The 22383-nt window shown below is 33.9% G+C and overlaps 1 protein-coding gene across 1 annotated transcript in view; it reads right to left on the reverse strand.

Annotated features, from left to right (window-relative positions):
- Positions 1 to 20757: 20757 nt before the first annotated feature.
- The window catches only part of LOC138709316 (uncharacterized), a 106809-nt gene continuing 105183 nt past the window's right edge, over positions 20758 to 22383 (reverse strand). Inside the window, exon 2 of the mRNA XM_069839992.1 lies at positions 20758 to 21147. Within this exon, the coding sequence (XP_069696093.1) occupies positions 21056 to 21147 (92 nt within the window). The 3' untranslated portion in view covers positions 20758 to 21055. The remainder of the gene's footprint in view (positions 21148 to 22383) is intronic.

The following is a 22383-nucleotide window of genomic DNA, read 5'->3' on the forward strand; positions in this document are numbered from 1 at the left end:
ACCCGCTAATTTGAAAATTTTAGTTTTACTACAAAATGTGATACACAAACATTTGTTAGTAATAAATCGGGTAACATTGTTAGTATTTTAGGAAGAAATTCGACATACAAGAGTGTGATAAAACTTTTAGATGGAATTCTACATCAAATTTTACATGCAGTTATTTGATATATGAATACATAAATATTTCATTCTTGTTACTGACTAAAGTTTTAAATTTTAAAGAAACTTATTTCAACAGCCTTGAACCTCATCTAAAATATGTTTATAATTGGTTTATTATATATTATAGAACACAGACACATTACATACAACAATTTTACACAAATATATATTATTATTTAAATACAATTTCTACATTTTACCTATTAACATACTTTGTTTTATCTTGCACTAGCTTTCAGTTATTGTGCAAGACTCAACTCATTCTAGAATATTGGTACCATCAGTATTGGTTTACCTTCCTAAGACGTACTTCCCTCTTTACTCTGCAATGTGCAGCTAGCGTATCTAAATCATCTCTAATTCTAGTTTCTTCCATACCTCTTTCCTTACAAAAATATTTATACAGTTCATACAAGCTCTCTCTCGTAGGTAAGCCTTCATTCCTTAATTTTATTTCATAATATTCTTTTAACGTACCTTCAAAACTATTAAATTTAGAAATAAAAAATATAGCCAAATAATTTCTAAGTCAAATATGTTACTATCTGTGAGTCTAGACAAAGCGTACCTTCCAAAATTGAATTTATTAGTCAGCTCAGTAACTGTACTTTCCCTTAATGCTTTCTTCCTTCTGTTTTTTAATTTTGCAATCTTCTCCGGTATTTTATTTTCCGTTTATTTGTTTATTATTAAGGGATGTTGACTTTCCTCGTATTTCTCCATACATGTACACTTGTTACTTTCTTCCATGCATAATTTTACATCTATAACAAGAAAGAGAAAGAACAATATATACACATACACGTACATATACATATACACTACAATTATTTCACTATTTATTTATATATTTCTTAATTACTTTCGTTCACATCTATTTCCTTTATTCTATCCATTCTAATTTTTTTAACCAAAAAAAGATATAAACCTAATTGCTTTTGCAATTTTATGTTATTAATGTTCATGAGCTTTTTTATAGCTATTTCTTTATTAATTTGAAGGAATTTTCTTTTATAAATTTCTTACGTATATCTTCAGTATTTTGACACTCAAGAACAATGTGAATGTCGTCTTCTCTCCTCCCACACAATGGGCATGTGCCTTGAGGTATTCATCTAAAATATGTAGGTCCACTGTTGTCCGGTATATGACGAAACTAAATAAAACACTAATAATATAAATGGAAATATAATTAAATTAATAATATTTGTTTTTTTATTTCTGAGGTGAAATTAGTACAAAACGATTTTACTGACTGAAACGCGAAGAATAGAAGTCGTAATGATGGTTGTCAAAGGGACAGAATATATATATATATATATATATATATATATATATATATTTAAATTGAATAAAAAGGGGAAGGAATAAGCAAAAATCTGAAATACTGAAAAAGATAACAGAAGGGGGAAAATACCCTTGATACGAAGAAACTCTGCATAAATTTACAAGACAGGTACAGGCTATACTTGAATATAGTGTTAATCTCAGTCATACAACAGTATGAAAATTGTTGAATTGAGAGAAATGGCATCGCTTTAAGACCTAGCTTTTGTAAGAATTAAATAAAGACGATTTTGATAGAAGAAACGAGTACTGTGAAATCTCAATTGATAAGGGAAATCAAAACTCAGATTTTCGAGACATACAGTGTATTTTCAGATTAGGCTACTTGCTGTTTAAGTGGCAATAATAACTATCATAATAAGTAATTATAATCCGTCTTGATCTCACGACAACGCTAATTAAAGGGCACAAACGCACATACAGCATAATCACAAAGTCATTCTATGGGAAAGTTCAGCGGAAAATAGCAACATTGGTACTTTTTCATGGAAGAAAATTTAGACTCTAATAAATATCTACAGTTTTTTAGTGTTTATGGTAGGCTATTGTGGACAGTTTTTTCGTGGTGTCCTTCAGGATAACATAATAATAATAATAATAATAATAATAATAATAATAATAATAATAATAATAATAATAATAATAATGTTTTATTTTCGCTGGCAGAGTTAAGGCCATAAGGCCTTCTCTTCCACTCAACCAGCCTTAATCAATACAATACATAAATTTAAATTACAAATATTTTCACTACACTTAAAAGGTTCTCCAGCAATAATCTTCACTACACATTTATTTAAATTTAGATAAATCTATAAGGTAAAGTAGTAACTTAATTTATGAGCTAATTTAATTCAATGAATTATAATTAATTTAATATTTGAGATAGCTAGTAAAATGATGAAAATTAATTTAATATAAGCTTACTAGGACTATGTTACAGGGAAAATATATATTTCTATTTCTATAATGAGAATATTAATGTAATTGTCATTAGAGGTTTTGTAAATCTATTTAGAGAAATTAAAGATAATAATAATAAGAATGGACAGATGTTAGTTTCATTATAAGTAACAAATATTAATCAGCAATTCATCTGTTAAGTAAGAATTTATGTAATTTTGACCTAAATGAAGCTATTGTCCAACAACCCCTTATATCACTCGGAAGTTTTGGAAAAGTTTCTCATGAAAATTTTCGGAAATAAGTAACGGATCTCCGGAATGAAATGTTCCGTAATAAATGAATAAGAAGAAGAGACCACATTGAATGGCCTGCTAGACCACCTGATCCCAACTCAGATTTCTTCTTACGGTGCACTTGAAGTCCAGAACTAAACATAAGGGGAATAACTAAAAAATGTTGCAGACTTTAATGATAGAATTAGGGATGAGATGCAAGAGAGTACTACTACTACTACTACTACTACTACTACTACTACTACTACTACTACTACTACTACTAATAATAATAATAATAATAGTAATAATAATAATAATAATAATAATAATAATAATAATTTCTGAACTTTTAGGAGTAACTCCGTTTCAGAGCCTTCGGTTACGAGACGCGGTTAGTAATGTATGTATGTATGTATGTATGTATGTATGTACTCGCCAAATTTAACAACCCTAGCTCAGAGGAAAAAGTCATAAAAGTCATATCAACATGCTCTCGATGTTTATGTTATGCGTAACTGAATTGCTTTTTAACAGCGTTGCCAGATATATACGGTCTCAGCCTGACTAGAGAGGTCAGCTTATCTTGCCGCAAGAGATAACTACTAACTTCTCTGTTAAAAAACATCGTACTTATCGTAGCCCAGCGGCTGGGCTAATTCAGAGTCATAATGTGACAACGCTACATAACTAACAGGCATGCACCGTATGATTTATTATGTTTTTGGTAAGGCACGAGTCAGCCGAGTGGTGAGAGTGACGTCGTCTAAGCTTGGCGAGAACAATACGAACGTACGTAAAAGCTTCTTTTGTCATTGCTATGTTCCTTTTGACTTGCTGGCAGCATCTCATGTTATTACTATAATACACCGCAAGTATCTGAAGCTGTTCAATTGTTCTACTGTCTCATTTCGAATTCGCACCTTTAACTTCTTTATTTTTCTTCCGATAACCATGGTCTTTGTTTTTTTATATATCTCCATTCCATCCTGCGCACAACACGTTCTGTATAAAATGAAAGGTAAATGTAATAAATATGCTTATAATATTCATTTTCTGCATATTATTCGAAGCATGTAATGTGTCATATATATATATATATATCTTCTGAGTTGTATTAGATAAACTGTATTCTGAATACTTCGCTTTATAGAGCTATTCACTTTCAACCATTTTTCCATCATCTTATCGTCTCTGAATAAATTTTGTTACTTACTTACTTACTGGCTTTTAAGGAACCCGGAGGTTCATTGCAGCCCTCACATAAGCCCGCTATTGGTCCCTATCCTGAGCAAGATTAATCCAGTCTCTATCATCATATCCCACCTCCCTCAAATCCATTTTAATATTATCTTCCCATCTACGTCTCGGCCTCCCCAAAGGTCTTATTCCCTCCGGCCTCCCAACTAGCACTCTATATGCATTTCTGGATTCGCCCATACGTGCTACATGCCCTGCCCATCTCAAACGTCTGGATTTAATGTTCCTAATTATATCAAAATAAATTGTGTATTTAAGTAAATTGTGTTAACTAAATAATTACGGTATCTTATCTTATCAGACACTATATATATTCTTAGTTGTAGCCTATATACAGAATTGAGAGGTGTGTGCACTAACGCACACATACATATATACTGTACTAGGAAGTTTCGGAGAACAAAACATTATTACGAGTAATAATAATTAGAAAATAAGTTTGCATTCACACCATTACACTGCTCTGAGCACTTTCGGTTGATCGGGCGTCTTAGACTTGGGGTTCTCGTGCTCTGCATCGCCTGTTTAATGACGAGAAAAGCTATTTGTGACGTCACAGAGCATTCAATTGGAAACCACTGCTTTACTCGAATTTGTGACATAGAAGAATAAATGTAACTTACTCTCTTATGCATACCGGTACCTAATTTGTCGTATTTTTTGTATGAATATTTAAGTTGATTTCGTTGACAAGCCCTTATAAACGCTACTTAGGTAAATTTATGTTTTTCATTACATGATATCCTCTTTTACGATTAAGACTAGACAATGATGTGTGTCCAGTATACATCGCTTCCGGAATGGTATGACGTCACCGGAACCGAAGTCTCAAGTTACTGCATCCGGTACTTTCCGCGTCATTGCTAGAGAGCTCTCCCTCACCCCAGCCCACAGCGGTACCTGATGGAGAGGCTAATGGACCTCGAATCTAAATTGACTGCACATTCTCCTTATAAAACTTTATGGCCTCCCAAATATGGCTTTAAAAGGTTTCTCTGCAGAGAAAGAAGAGTGCAGTCACTTTTAATGTAGCTAAGTCTGTTGGCTTAACGAGATAATGACTCTGCACCATGAATTCTGGTGGCTAAGTTGTAGGCGGTGATGAAGATACAGATTTAATACCGCGGAATTCATTATTGTGAGTCGGTACCACTCCGAGGTAATATGTCTGTCCTCAATGTAAAGCTCTGTGTCGTGTTAATTGAAGGCCCGATATAGTGCCGCCTTCACGTGACGGAAGTTCCATCTTGTGCCTGTCTTAAATCTAAGTAAGGGTAGTTATTAGACATCGGAAGTTAAGGCACTAAAAATGGTGTTTCAGGAGCCTAAAAGGCCCTAAAACAACATAAATAGGGCAATAAAAGACGTTGAAATTATATTGAATCACTCATAATTCATAAAGTAAACATCCATAAGACCATAAGTAACTTAACAATGTGCACTGGAAAAGTAGTTTCTCTGTTCTATGGACTTGTTTCACTTGTATTGTATTGTATTAAATTGTATTTATTAACATTCCATGGTATTCATGCATTGCTTCACAGCTAGAATATGGAACAAGTCAAAAAACTTAATACTATTATAAAGTCTTAATTTATAGTTACAGTCTAGATGAAATATATACAGAAGAGATTTACAGTATAATATAGTCTACTAGTACAACACATAGTTTTAGTATCAATTTCATGAAGCGTTATTGAATGTCATGAATTCACCTACAGAATAGAAGACGTGAGAAATTAGGTACTTCTTTAATTTGGCCCTAAATAATCTTATGTTTTGAGTTTCATTTTTATATCGATAGGGAGGCTATTAAAAATTTTTACTGCCATATAACGCACTCCTTTTTGTTAGGCTGATAGACTTGCCGATGGAGTATGAAAGTCATTTTTTGACGTGTATTTATGCTATGAATTGTTGAATTAGTTACAAAGTTTTCACAATTACATACGAGGAAGATTATTAAAGAAAAGATACGCTGACAAGCCATGGGCATTATTTGTAGTTTTTTTTAAATAGTACTACAAGATTCCCTAGATTTGGCACCTACTCTTATTCTAATTACTCTTTTTTTGTAATAGGAATATACTGTTACTATCTGTGGAATTTCCCCAGAATATTATTCCAAAACTCATTACCGAGTGAAAGTATGCAAATTATTTAAGGTATTGGTATTTACTTTCTTTTGCATAGATCTAATAGCAAAACAAGCTGAATTCAGTTTGGGAGTACTTATGAATCCACAACTTTACGTCCATAATTTGAGTTACAATAAACAACAAGCGACTTTTCAAGATTAACACACAAACTTCTGTCATTTTTATTGAACAAAATCAGTTTATATCCTGAAAAGATCTCTCAACGTATATTGATGTGACTGGAGCACACTTAAACAGTGCCATCATGGGTACGTAATAATCGTTCCACTAGTAGTGAAAGCAGGAAATTCTGCTACCCACTGACGCTATAAAGAAGTTTTCGATGTTTTCAATTTTGGCATTTTTCACCATACAACAGTACCCTCACAAAGACAATCCTAGACTGACTGCGTACTTCGTGTTCTCAACACAGTGCTGGAGTCAGAAGGACAAGGTCGATTCCGGAGTAAGCAAAACAACAATGCTGCATTGCAACAGTGTGTCCCATATCTATTGTTACTATGAGAATTGCAATTTCCTTAGTTTCGAACGCAGAAATAAATACAATACTGTGAGTGAGTAGTCGTATAAAGAAAAAGGCGAAAAAAGTAGAGGAAAAGGTGGAAATATGGTCTACCATTTTGTTTTCCTCATAATAATAGAAAATGGTGTGACATATTGTTTGGAAATCTTTATTGACATACAAAGTAATTATTCATTTACAATTTTTCCAGGCTTAAAGGTCAATAGTTCCAATAGATATTTGCATATAATTACTTTTTGAAAGAAAGACGAACTGATCCTGTATAGGTAGTGGGGTCTAAATATGGGCTACCACAAAAATTTGAAAACAAATTTGAAAAAAAAAAAAATGTAGTGGGGTCTAAATATGGGCTACCACAAAAATTTGAAAACAAAATTGGAAAAAAAAAAGTAGTGGGGTCTAAATATGAGCTACCACAAAAATTTGAAAACAAAATTGGAAAAAAAAGGTAGTGGGGTCTAAATATGGGCTACCACAAAAATTTCAAAACAAAATTGGAAAAAAAAGGTAGTGGGCTCTAAATATGGGCTAGCACAAAAATTTGAAAACAAAATTGAAAGAAAAATGTAATGGGGTTTAAATATGGGCTACCACAAAAATTTGAAAACAAAATAAAAAAAAGGTAGTGGGGTCTAAATATGGGCTACCACAAAAATTTGAAAACAAAATTGGAAAAAAAAAGGTAGTGGGGTCTAAATATGGGCTACCACAAAAATTTGAAAAGAAAATTATAAAAAAAAGGTAGTGGGGTCTAAATATGGGCTACCACAAAAATTTGAAAAGAAAATTGTAAAAAATAAGGTAGTGAGGTCTAAATGTGGGCTACCACAAAAATTTGAAAACAAAATGAAAAAAAAAGCAAAGAAACATGAGTAGGAAACCTTTGTCACATCAATGGCAATATTCTGTAACAAATAACGCAAATCACGATAGTGAAAATACGGGACATGTTAAAGTGCTGGTAATATGGGCTACTTATCCCATATTTGACACATAGCGGTAGCCCATATTAGCAGCATCGACTCATGAAGGTTTGTAAGATTATGTATGGAAATTGTTGTCCTAAATAAATATTATTCTTATGCAATGTGATAGAGCTATTCTTAATCAGTGCAACACATCAAGCGTGATTTCTAAACACGAAATATATTTCTTTCAATAAAATTGAAACTACATAACTGCAGGAACTTTGAACTTGATGAAAAACAAGAAGAAACACACTACAAAAGCAACTGGTTTGTCTCTTTGTGCACGCAGACTGATGGACACGAGATGTACTTTTAGAGTTTTTTCGCTAGGTATGTAGTAAAAAACGAGGTAGCCCGTATTTCCACCTTCTCCTCATATAAAAGCAAAAACAAAGGACAAAAAAGTACATATTAAAGCAAAGAATCCGTTAACGACAAAAAAAGGAAGATCAAACTTCATCAAAATGCTTCATTCCACATGAGTGGAAAAAGTCTTTAAATATGAACATTCAAATAAAATAGGTATTTTTTCTAAACATCCGATGTTTAGTAATTATAATTTCCGTTATACACAAGAAAATCCTAGTTTGATAATAATTCTTTCGTCATAATTTTAATTTTAGGGCTTTTCTACTGCTTGTTACTCAAGATTAATTCATAAGCTTACATACTCGGTTAAACATTTGAATTTAGCGCAGGAATTGGATATTTGACATTTGTCAGTGTACTGTCTTGTGTTATCTTACGTAGAGTCCACACATCGTGCAGACTTAACGTCGATAGTTTTTGGCGTGTGCTTATCTACTCATACTGCGAGAAAAGAAGAATAAAGTTACATGTATGATTACTGGGTATACCAACCGCCGAACGTAAAGAATCTCAAATATGAGGCAAGATACGGTTTGCAAGTTATACTTTTGTAACTGGGCTATCCGAGTTCCTTCTCGCGGTCAGTTTTCAGCGGAATTTCCTCCAGAAACTTTTTGGGGCATGGTTGAGTTCCATCCCGAGATATCAAGGGTAGTGGTGGATTTCCGTCCACGTATAAACAATGTTTTCCTTCCCATTTTGCAGACTTATGACTGTAACTTACTTACCAAGTAAATTACTTTTGGGACCTTCAGCCTGTGACGCAGGCGGTCCGGATTCGAATCTCGGTCAGACCTGGGATTTTTCATTGAAAAATAAATGAGGCATTGACATGGGAAAGGTCGTAAGTGCCAAAAATTCGAATTTTTAGGTTTTTCATTGAGAAGGTAGTAAATGGCCATGCCAATGGCACAGAGAAGGTAGTATGTCCGTATGTAATGAAACAAAGTTGGAAACGTAGTCACTAGATGTTGTAAGTTGTATGTGCACAGCTGTTGGCGCGGAGAAGGTAGTAACGCCTTTTACAACATCAGAGTGTGTCTAGACAAATATGGGCTGGTAACTGTGCAGGGCAGAATAAGAATCGGATGATTCTAATGGTCCTGATTTACATTATTGCCAAGAAACATTTTGATTCAGTGGACTTGAAATTCCTGATTTCAGAACATTTCTACATGCCATGTGATAGGGAATTTTGCATCATAGAGAAAAGAAAAAAAAAGATGCAAGACCATGGTTCCAGAAGAGGTAAGGCCTAATAATGTAATAATGATGAAGGATGAGGATTTATTCGACTTTTCTGCAGAATGTGACAAGTTTTTGAATACAACTCCTATCAAAATCAGCACCCTCAACTGGATTAGACTCTCAAGAGCTGATTTTCCTCTAATAAAAACAAGACAGTCATCTAATGACCTTGAAATGTGGACAGAACACAAGATTTTTAAGAAAGGATAGTCATTAACGTCAATCACTAACTTGCATTGCTTGCAACGCCTTGAAAGAAGACCAGTCGTCCCTGATGCCAAAAAGAGAGACTTGTTATCTATGTTAGACTTCCTCAATGAAAAGTATCATGCATTTTACCGAAAAATTTGTGCATAATGTATAAATAACGTTAATTCTCAGATTGGCTAAGGAGTGATTTCAATGTTGTATTTTCATAAAATAGGATTTCACAGATAAATCTGTGCCAGACTTTTCAAATTTCGTATGTAACACAAACATGAGTGTATGCCTTTCATTTAAAGCAGTTTCTGTAATAATGTAAGTGAGAAAGTGTTCATAAATTTGTTTTTTGCTTCCCCTGAAAAATTTTGTTTTTGGCAGTTACTACCTTTCCCATGTCAGCGCCTCAAATATTGATACTTGTGGCGGACAAGGTCGCAGTTGGGATTTTTTTGTTTCCCCATAGTAGACACCTACATAATTTCAAAAGCACTTTTCCATAACATACCCCGAATTCCAGCTGGCGCCGCACGGAGGGGCTGGCCTAGGGACGAGTGAGGTTGACTGTTCCAAACTTGGGTACACATCGAACCTTAGCGTAGTCAGCGCCTAGCTTGGTTTGGGAATGCGCCTAGCTTAAGGGTTAGCGCAACGATTATTGAAAGGTCGCAGTGCTTGGTCGTGTCCACCTCCCGAAATTGCTTTCCAAAATTTTTGGAGCTTTATTCTTACAAACATGAAATATACGGTGTGTTGCAAAATAACACCGATTCATCGATTCGGTTCCGTCATGAAAGCATAGACAGTTCAAAAGAATGATCATCGCGTGATAAAATGCTAGTAAACGTAAACAAAGAAGAGCGAGTTTACTGTTGGTTACAGTTATGGTTAAAATGTTGCGTGTTAATTTTTAAATACAATTTAAAATGCATTCGGAACTCTAAAACCTCTGTGATTTTTATTTGGCAAATATTTATAAGACGTTACCTCAAGAAATTGGAAGTTGCTTTGTTCTTGATCAGCTCCTTCATTTGATTATTAAAATCTGTTCCATTCTTCCTGGTCGTCCTATTCTTAGATATCAATATTATTATCAACTGATGTATTACGTAGTTTCATATTTGTTTCGACCTGATTGGTCTTTCTTTTCTCCTGTCAACTCCATTTCGTTACCTATTTAATTAATTATTTTCCAGTGATTCTCAATCAGTGGTTCGCACACACCTCTGGGTATTGTTGTTGTTTAGTCAACTGTCAAAAGACAGGTCTGAATCTCACAAGTGATACAAACATGACACCACTTATGAAGTAACTAGGCCAGGAGATAATGGGGTACGGTGACCAGTTCCTTTCCCCCTCCTTTGCATACATCGCTGATTAATTACAAGTTACAGTAATCAGAAGAGGGCTAAAGGGGCACAATATTTAGTCTTTGATACCCAGTTTAATAATGAGTTGTCGGATTTTTAAGTATTAATATTCGGGAAAATATTTATTTTTATGTGCTAAAAATTTGGAAAATATGTGACGATAAAGGAAAAATATTAAATTATGTTTAAATTGTTTTATGTGAATATAAACAATAAGCAGTACTCACCAATATAAATTATGCTGTTTCGCCAACTGCTGAAGAATTACAATACACAATGTGATTCATCCTCAAGTTGTCCATCACGAATGACTGACGATTATCGTGAAACACTGCCTTGTACTGGGAAAAAGAGCGACCTGGCCATTGAGAAACAACATGCACTGCCTAGAGACAGAGGCAGCTGATGCTTATGAAATTATAATTGCTTCCTGAATCAGCGTTATGATTACTTACAAGGGACTCCTAAATGACACATCAATGTTTATGTGTGTTAGTTACAGTACAGTTTTTATTGATGACAGCTATTATCACTTGTGATGGGAGAGCATACTGCAGTTTCAGAGGTCCATAAATACTAGACAATTCCGAAAACAGTTTCTAGCTGTCACGTCTAAGCAACTGAACTTTCGGATGACGATTAATCTGAAATAGGACTTTTGTCGAAAATATTATGTTTTTTATGTGAATATTTGAAAATAAGTATTTACATAACAAATTAAAAATGTGTCTGTGCCAAATAAAATTTAAAATATTATGCTCAGCTGACCTTATCCGAAACTTAAAACACAATTACGAGTTTCTATTACAGTGCACATAAACATATTTACTATATTTACCTAGCCCTAGTCATTATTGGTCGTGGTAGAAGAGGGGGGGAGAGAATTAAGTTTTTTTATGAAGTTGTACTATTCAGAATGAGCCTTGGATAAGGTTTCTTTATACTCAAAATAAAACTGTTAACTTTGAAACAGTCATTTCTGACAGTTAAACTAATCTTTGTAGAGCATGGACCAAGAAGCATTGTGGATAAAATTAGAGTAGAAAGTTTTTAGGATGAGAGAAATAGTAAATATATGATAGACCTACAGCACCAATGGTCAGTATCTCGAAAACAGGTTTTTGACGGTAGGTCTCTTATTGTGTAACTCCGTCCAAATGAAGGTAGTATCATTGAAGATGATACTGAATGACTGCATTAAGTATAACTTTAGTGTAATATCACACGTAGACGTATTTAATACTACTGCTTTTGCATCCTGAAGAATGTTCTTCTAATAATATTCAGTATTGAAGACGTGTACAGAGCCTGTTGTTGATGAACCTATGGATCTGTAGATTAAGATTTGTTTTTTATTTGTTTCAGTATATCTCTGAACTCAGATCATGTAAGATTTTAAAGGTCGAACAGACCTGAACAGTAACTGAAGACCTAACATTCTAAATGTACTAAGTGCCAATTATTCAATTTTTTTTTCAATCTAAGGGAGGAACATCTATATGAGAGTATCATACTAAATTGTTTTTGTCGTAACTGAACTGTAAGGGACTCATTCCTGAGCTAAAAGACGGTGTTGTAGGTATCTCAACATGCATTTCGCAGTGTGTTTTTCACAAATATCTCAGAAAGTTGTTTTTGGCACTTAGCACATTTAGAATGTTAGGTCCTCAATTTACGTTACCTCAGGTTGACCGAGTTCAGCACGAATTATATTCTTAGTGATGTACCTGCTATATCTGACCAAATACCAAAAATTAAAAATAAAATTGCAATATCTGATATATTAATTAGGCTATTTCTGTTGTATTATGTTTGTTTGATACTTTTATATTAAGTATTTATGAGGTTTTATTTTTCTTCTCAATAAGTATAACGTCTTACCTATTCTGATGTACTTTGCGTGTGTTGTTGCAGCTCTGCTAAAGTAGAATTTAAATTTCATTTTTCAATAAGTTACTCTTTGATGGATATATTTGTAATCGATATTGGAAATACATTCTCATAAAATGCATTTGAAAGTTGGTTAAGGCCATGATAATGGTTAATCGGAGTAACATTCATCCTGTTGTGATGTACGATGCGACATTTTTTATTATTGTTCTCAATTGAACGGTTTGTTGGAAAAACAACTATAGTCCAAAAACATAAATTTTCAGGAGAAACAAAAGCTATCTGGCACGGGTGTTGTTGGCATTTCAAGTATGAAATTCATCATGCCATTTCTTAAGATGTTGTAAGGTAGAAACTTGAGGAAACTGAAGTACTTGTATAACTTAAATTATTGCCTCATGCATGTTGTAAATGTAGGTAACTGTGGACAGTGGTTGTTTTAAGAAAAAAATACTCTGTTGTGGCTGAAGTGTGTCTCTGCTTTAATCTTCTTTTTCTTTATTATATCCTGTTTCTTCTTCTTCCGTTGGTTACGTTTCTTCCATGGGGTTACTTTTGCACGTAAATCTGATTCCATAATAGAGATGAACAACGATCAAGAAAACAAGACTAACAGCGTCCGCAAAGCCGAAAATTCGCACGACATTGTTTTATACGTCGTATCGTTGACGTGAAGACTATTTGTGAGTGTTTTGAGATGCCGAGATTGATCACTCCCGAAGTCCCGGACGTCAAGCAGCCTTGAATCGCCACAGTTGTTTATACCTGACTGAACTTCTATCTACTTTGGCACCTGTTATATATGTATAAACAATCAAGTAGCCTATTTGAAACATCTCTACCTTTGTATATAATAATCCATTCCCCAATCTTTATTTTATTACTAGGCCCTTATTAAAAGGCTAGGAATGTTCTTTTCACATGTTTGAGATCAAGTGTGGAATATCAAGTAAAAAGATATTAACGTTATGTTTTATGTTTCTTAGAAATACAAATTTATTTGAGAATTGTTTTTTTTTCTATTTATATAACCTTAGGTAATGTCATATAATAGAACCAGAAAATTTTGATAACTAAGATACTATTCTGTTTTGTCTTTTTGTCTCATTTAAACATTTATAATGCTATTTATTTCAATGATGTAGGATCCAGGGGAAGAACGTGCTAAGTCACATTTTACTGTTTTTACAGGAGAGCAAGTTTAAAGTTTCAAGGTCCATTACATTCTATTGTCTCTGAGTTATTATTTTTCAAATATTTCTGGCTTAATCAAGTTTTTACTCTGTACAATTAAACCACTGAAATCTCTATTGCCTGAGGTATTATATGGCATCTAAAAAAATTGATAATTTTGGACTTAACACGTTTTTCCCCTGGACAATTCGTATGTTATTCAAAGTTACGAAATCTTTCCACGCCGACAAAATGCTATTTCGAGAATGACCGAGATTCGAAGCGCACGAGAATAACGAGACGAGACTCGAAAGACAAATGCAACAAACACAGGGAACGAGAGCGGCAGTTAGTTTTGTTCATCTCTACTCTGTTAACTAATACATCTGTTCACGTGCTAAAGTGTTTTTCTCTGAGGTGGCTTTTGCCGCGTGCATAAGAAGCAGTGCTGCCAATCTACTACAGTTTAAAATTTTATGGCTAAATGTTTTAAGATGATATGAATGGGATATTTGTAAATGCTACTTTGACAATGGCTGTTTAAATAAATATATATTTGGATTATGATTGTTTTATGAAAACTACTGAAAATTTCCACTCCTATAACATAGACTGTTGTGTTTTTCCCCCAATAACAACTAATTCAGTAGATGGCCGCTACAATAAGCTCACCAATTGTTAATATCTTAAATTTGCATTTTTTGGACTATGTTTCAAACATTTATTTCCTGTAATTTTTGTAGTTAGGCCTACTACTTGGTCTTGTATATCTATCATGAAGTCTTTCGTTTCTCCATAAGTTTACCGTTTCTTAAGCAATCAATCATGATCACGTCATCTTCGTTGTCACCCTCACCATCTCCATGATGACGAACAATTGCATACTTCGGTGATATGTATTGTTTACATACACAGTTTATGAAAGATTGAAGGTTAGAAAATAGTGATAAAGAAAACACAAAGTATTTACAGTGATTTTTTATTCTCCTTTAATAGAAATACAATTTGAGAATAAGATCACTTTAAAGTGGTAATAGTACTTCATGAGATCACTAACTCTGCTCAAGACTAGACATTAGAACATAAAATATTGTATTATAGTTACATAATGAAAAAAATAGATATATTTATTTAGCCTATTTGAAATTATCTTTCCGTGTTCAAGATATTCATGGGCATAATTCGTTTTATTATATATTATTTTGATTAAGAAAAACTAAATACTGAAATAATATTATAACAATCACACTTGGAAGAAGTCTTTTTAAGGAATGTTATATTACAATTCGGATTTATTTGACATAGAAGTGAATTATATTAAATTGCATTAAATATATGTCTATTGTCTAATATCGATATCACGCTACAATTTTCTCAATTAAGACCGATATCTTATTGCAGTATATTCACTAACAATATAGCAAAAGATAAGTCATCAGCAAACTTCTTGAATCGAAGAAAAAACTTTAAACCAAAAATGATTTACATTCTTGTTATTAAGAAGAATAAAACTGTTGACTTTGTTTCATTGCTTGATTCTTAGAAACCAGGAAGATCTGTAAATTAATCCAATAAAGATATTGAATGTTTCTTTGTAATCATACGAGAATATGTAATAATTTGTTTCCCTTTTATAACTCACTTTGAAGATTTGTTTGAATACAATTATTTTTAACACGTTGTAAGAAAGAAGTTGTAACGAAGTACCTATACTGAAACCGCTCTCCAATATCCCAGCGCAACGATACCCATTATATAGAGCCCTGTCTTTGGTCACCTAAACGCTCCCAGCAACACGCAGCAGTGTACGTGTATATAGAGTATAGCTACAGACCGACTGAAAATATGATTGGCTCGATTTAGAAAATTTAAAATAAGTCTGCCGTGCTAACAATGAAGTCCACTGATACTGAGAAAAAAGTTGCTGTTGTATGTCTTTTTTAATTAGGCCTAGCAAATTTGTCATTAATTTCTGAATTATGTGATATCGATATTTCTTCCTAAAATTAATTTAAAATATTAGCTATTAGTCCTGTGTTATTGTGGTCAAAATGACACCAAAGACGATAATTAGCAGACAGCGGATTTTCGGTCCCGATACTGAACGTCAGTTGCAGAGAGGTCATTGAAGTCTTTGCTGCGCTCCCTCCGTACACCACGGGATGTGGCGTCTTGTCGCTGTGTAGGGACCGAAAATCCGCTACCTGATGATTAGGCTATAATATGGCAAGGAAAGATATTCCAAAGAACGCATTGCAGGATCGTCAGAGTACGATGTCAGCTGTGAAAACAAATGTGCTGTAGTTACATGTTTAAAGACTGTGAATTTATCTGTATTTGTAGGCTGGATTATTTTTCAAACAAATAATTATCCGAATGCATCCTTACAACACTTCTTTATTTCTGTCTTTCAAAGAGACTGTGCGGTACTTTCGCGAGCATTGTGATTTCGAAAATTCATATAGATAATCTGAAACGGCTTTCGGTGTATTTCATTTGAAAAATATTCCAGCTTATTCATAAAAAAGATACATCTTCGTCACTCGGCACTAGATGGAACTGGTTGCAATCACTCCTTATACAGTTTAACACGAAATACAATTTCTCTGATATCTTTCTAGAATTATTTCGGAAGTGATGATGCGGAAATTAAAATATTTTGTCCTTATTTGAAGCTTGCTCATAATTTGTCAGCTGATAGCACGTATGGTCCGTCCCAGTAATCTGTAAAGTAGATGAAACAAGACCTCTACGCAAGTGGTATGTGGAAGGGCTAGGGACAATGACTGCTATGGGGAGAAGCATTGCTTGAACGAAGCGACCAATCGCTTGCAGGAAGGGATAATTTCTATCTGAACTCTACTCTGTCTTCTACCATGAGCATCTTACCCCTTAGCGGACTGGAGCTGATGCTGCCCGCAATACACTCCGGCATAGATGAACTCCGCCCCCATAAGTACGAAGTTACTCCACAGATTCCTGGGACGGAACGTAGATTCCAATACATTTGTGATAGACAGAGAGGAATTTGCCAGCTTTCGTTAGAATATACCGGTTTTCTACATCATTATTATTACACCATATCGTCATAACATGACGTTATCTCTTTTTTTTAACGACGTAGGTGATTGAAACCATACTTAAAATATTACCAGAAATTTCACAGCATCAATCAGGTCCGAAATCGAAGCCTGTTGCTAATAGAATTGTGACAGATATAGAATTGTTAAAAATTTTTCACATGAATGTGAAGGACAATTTTTTTTTCCGATCAGATCCATATAGTGCCATGGGTAAGAATGTGTACAGATCTATTTCATTTCCAATATACATGTTGTTACAAATTCGTGTGATTGTGGTTACATTACAATTATACCACCGGAGATTGTTACAGGCAGCACTAATGTATCTTATTTTACGCTGCCAACTTTACAACTATCACAAACACTCGTTAACTAACTTCTGAGACATTTTGGATGTCACTTTGGTAGTTAGCTTGACTACGTTAAAGTATAACGAACATATTCGTTAATATTGCAAAAATATAGAAAATAACATGAAAACTTTCTTCTATAAATAGCTTCATACCAGGAGCGTCCAACCTGCTGATAGTGGGTGTCATATGGCTCTTTTAGTTGAGTAGCGGTCTGCTTTTTCTGATGTATTCAGATGCTTGAATAGTCCGCCACTTTAAGGATAACCATGAGTGAAATTTGTAAATCCGAAACTATTCAGTCAATCCTTATGAAATTTTTACCACACATATTCATTGATTGTAATAAAAAACTGACAAAGTTTCATCCTCCTAGGGCAAATAGTTTCTGAGTAATAAAATATTTACTATTTTTTATAACTACGCTACAAAATGCCCCCTGCGTTGTAATTTTATTTGAAATGTTTTGATTTTTGGTCAGGACATCCCCCATGCATATGGTTCTTTAATTTGCTATCAAGTTTCTGTGTAATGTTATTAATTTGACTTGTGGAATTTTTTTTCTTTTGTGATATACATTTTTCACTCATGGGTATCCTTAAGGAGAATTTTTCTTTCAACATGAAAGAGTAACTTACTCTCCACTTCTCATTAAGAAATGGCGTGCACATATGTATGTACAAAATGTCTCCTTCAGACATATTACATTAAATAATTATTATACAAATGCAGTATTAATAATACATATACATGTTTTAACGTTTGTAATGTGTTGTTAGTAACTAGTAATATTAATTTAAAGAGCCATTGCCTGAATATGTTGGACACTCCTGTCACATGTTTTTATACATTCATAGCTACTTATATTATACAGGTAGCCCTCAATTTGAGACGAGATTTCGTTTCTGTAGGAAAAGTAATTGTGTAAAATTTATTTAATGTGCAATAGGAATTCAGATAATTTGAAACTTATTATGCAGGAAATTTCTTGACCGAGGAAATGGACCTGACGTCACCATCGGCTCGCATACCGGAACGCGACTTCAGTAGTTGGTAAGCTTGTTTGTCGGGAGCGTTCGACAGAACGACTGACAAGGGAAGAATATTTTCTTTAGGGTACGTACACGTTGGAGCAACGATAAACGCTAAAAGAAACGATCTAGCGACGCTTTGGTATTATCAAAGAATCAAGTGTTCATATCGGAGCAACGAGGACGCGGGAAGCGAACATTTTGATTTATCAGTAGAAGATATTCTATGCATCCACTTAATGAAAGAAGATATATATGAAATATCAGCTGCTAAGTTCAAGGTTAATATAACTTAAATACGTACAAAATTAAACCCGTTTCTCATCGCAAAAATAGTATAAATTCGTTGTGTTGTGATTGATTCTTGTGGTCACATAACATATGACGAATATATACACAACTGATCAATTTGCCAATATCTACCATACAATAATAAATTTAATATGCCGAAATAATAATAAATCGATTAATATTAGGATATTTTGATAACCACCGGTAATTATACAGATTAATATTATCTTAATCAGAGATCATATGAACGACAAGAGCGAAGAAAATGGAACTTTTCTTTTTCGTCGCTTTTATCGTGTATCTTCGCTTTTATCGTTGCTCCAATATGCACACCTCAATGAAAATGCATGCTTCAATTCTCTCTGATATGGCATCGCTGCTTCTTTTATCGTTTATCGTCGCTCTAACGTGTACATACCCTTAGCCGTAAAGAAAAGAAAGCTTTCACCGGTAGTTCGATTACTCGATTTCTTTTGTACAGATTTTTCCTATATTTAAAGGTATGAAAGAACAATAAAGATAAATTTAATGTAATATAGCCTAGTTCGCTATACAAAAACAAATTACAATTAATTTTGTATATTTGATTTCATATATACCCGAGTCCAGAGCGAAAAATTTTGGTTTGTAACTGTCATTTAGCCTAAGTTCTTATCAGAAATCTTGTAGCTGCTTTACATGTCACTGGATTCTTCTGCATTCTCACTTATCCGAAATCCTTGCAGTTGAAAATGAGAAAGGAAGAAGGGGAAGCCCGGTGCAGGCACGTAGCCTACTCCTGTCGAATAGCACCAAAGGGGCCGCCAGGCTTAACGTCCCCGTCCGACGGAATAGTATCAACAGTGACATAAGCCTTCTCTTCTGAAATTTAACCCAGGCATATTGGTGCACAATCTAGCGATTAAAAGTTGTGCACCGCCACCTCTACTGAAAATTTCTGACCTCACTGGGCCGGTAAGACTGAGCCAGACACGTTTGCCACAGAGCTAACTCGGCGGATTTCCTACCAAGAGCTTGAAAGGAGAATAATGGTGTGTCTAGACTTAGATTTTGCCTTTATTGATACCTATTAATGAATAAAGGATTGTTCTAGCCTACAGTATATGCAGTAAACTACTAACAATTCTTTATTGACTCATCCGTTGGAAACCACAGCCGCACCTAGAAACATTTCCTCTTAAAAATCCATTTCCTTCGGCCAGATTTGAGAGTCTGGGGGGAGTGCGGTAAGAGGTAGACCACAGAGGACGGTTACCATCATTATTGTGTATCGTCACAAAATAAAGGTTACCTGTATACATTTATGGAAGGTCGTCTAACATAAACTGTCTCACATTTCAATCCTCATCACTTTCTCTTTCTAAACAGAAAGGGAAAGAATGTTAGGAATGTAGGAAATACCTCTCCCTTCAACGTATGTGAAATGTGAGACATTGCTGTGTGATGTTTATGCTGTACACATCCATCATTGAATATTCACTGCTTTCATATTAAAGTTTTATGACTTAATTGATAAATTTGACTTACATAATTAATTAAAGTGAAAGATAAATAATTATATTAAATGTAACAACTAATAACAACATATTCACCATTATTATATGTACCTAATAACTAGAAGTTTTAGCTAGTTGAATATTTTAGTTACTTGGGAAACCCTGAAAGTTTCTGATATAAAAATGTTTATTGGCTATAGAAGTTATTGGTAAAACATTGGGATAAAATAAATATTTGAAATATGAGTAATGCCTACAAAATCGGACGTATACACTCGGTAGATAAGGCCCGTCGAGGATAACAGACATTAGGCTAACAATAACATCCCAACATTGTAATTTCTCTGGAAGTTTGCCAAAAATTGCACTATTTGTCTACTATTAAGTATTATGATTTTATTGCATTTTCCAGCCTTGTACCGTAAAATTCCTCGAAGGCATTTCGACTTGCAATTTTCTATTTTAAAAAATCCTTCGCAGGGTATCCAAAATTTAAATCAAAAGTAATTTAATTAAAATAGGAGTATTTTATTAATTATCACTATATAATCTAACGCAATTTAATAAATGTAGTGTAACTGTCCCAGATTTCGTACGCATGATTTTATCCAAGACTTAAATATGTTTTCCTTTCAGGGCTTCCCAAATAACGATATAGTTATGTAAATATCTTCTCAAGTCTGTAAATGTGGCACAAATTTGAAATAAAAATGTTTCTTCTTTACCATCACGCTGAAAAATTTGATGCAAAACTGTACAGAGAAATAATTTTTTTATAAATATGCATTGTACCTCGAACAGGTTACACGAAGATGTTACCAAGAATTAGAGAAATTAATTTACTTTGTTCTTAATAATGACCAACTCTGCAATGAGCACACAACGGAAATATAAAATACTGTGTTCATTTGGATGAATTTTGGTTTAAGTGTCCTATAACCTTAACAATCTGGTCTTCAAACTTTATTTTGTGACGATATCGGTTGTTTAACAGCTGAAGGTCGCTTGATTTTCGTCTGATTTGCAGTCATTCTGACTCTCCAGAAATCTGAAACAAATGAAAGAACACAATATTAGTAACAGTATGCCTAAACATTATTCTAACTTCATATCGTCGTTGTTCCTGCAATAACTTTATGTGCAAAATATAAAATTTTTCAGTAGGAAGAAAAAAAACATATTTATTCATCCTATGGCAGCCGTACATAGGTGACTGTGAATTCTTACATTTTCGAAACAAAGAAATATAATTACATATATGAGATTTTATTATTTGCTTTATTACTATTTAAGTTATTTAATAGAGCAAAAATCTGAAAATCGACAAATATGTCACATAGGAGTTATTGCAGGAACAACGACGATATATTTATAAAGCAAACCAATTCAATATGTTAGCCCCTTCAGACTAAGCTTTTTAAAATCTGTTCTTTAACACAGTTGTATCAGCAGTTAGGATTTCTAGCGGCGATAGAATTAACGATAACGAGATGCGGTCTGTCTTCTCAACATATATCGTTATTGGTTTGACGGCTGTTTTATTGAGTCTTACGTTTGTTTACCTTAAGACTCCAAACAACCCGCAACAGTGTAGGTATGTATGGAGTATAGCTCGGCAGCATCAAATGTTTCTTAGTTCAGGTCTGCTGTTCAGTGAACATATGAAAATAAAACAAAGCTGGAGGTTGGAAATGGGTGCTCCAATATAAAAATTTGGTAGCGAGCACGTTATTAGAAAAGAAGGAATTCTTTTTCATTTGAAACACTTAAAATGTCTACAGTCATTGATTGTAATGTATAGAGCAGACGTCTCCAAAAGCGTACTCACGAGTAAGCCCCTGAACGGAACCGAAGCCAGTACGTAATGAGCGCGCTCCGCCTCACCCATCCCCACTTGTACTGTGCTCAATGTTTATGCGCAAACGAAGAGCAGTGGCGGACTGCCATTATCACTGTATTGGTCGGCGTGTTCCACCGTTTCACAATGTCTTCTAATCATGGACGTAGTACATTCAAGGATGAATAGGAAGAGAAACATTTTTGTGTTAGTGGGAAGAATGTAAAATGCTTAATTTGTTCGAAAATTCTTAAGGGTGTGTTAAAATTCAACATGCGACGACAATACTCGATTCTTCGCAAAGGATATCATACAATTACAGGCATATTGGATATGTGAAAATAATTAATTTTGGGGGTAGGTATCTGTATAACTGTTGGTTATACATAACAATCAGTATATTACAATACGTTTACACTCAGTTCCGCATGACAAACATATAGTTTT

The sequence above is a fragment of the Periplaneta americana genome, chromosome 11 (genome assembly GCF_040183065.1).
Source record: "Periplaneta americana isolate PAMFEO1 chromosome 11, P.americana_PAMFEO1_priV1, whole genome shotgun sequence".
Lineage (NCBI taxonomy): Eukaryota > Metazoa > Arthropoda > Insecta > Blattodea > Blattidae > Periplaneta > Periplaneta americana.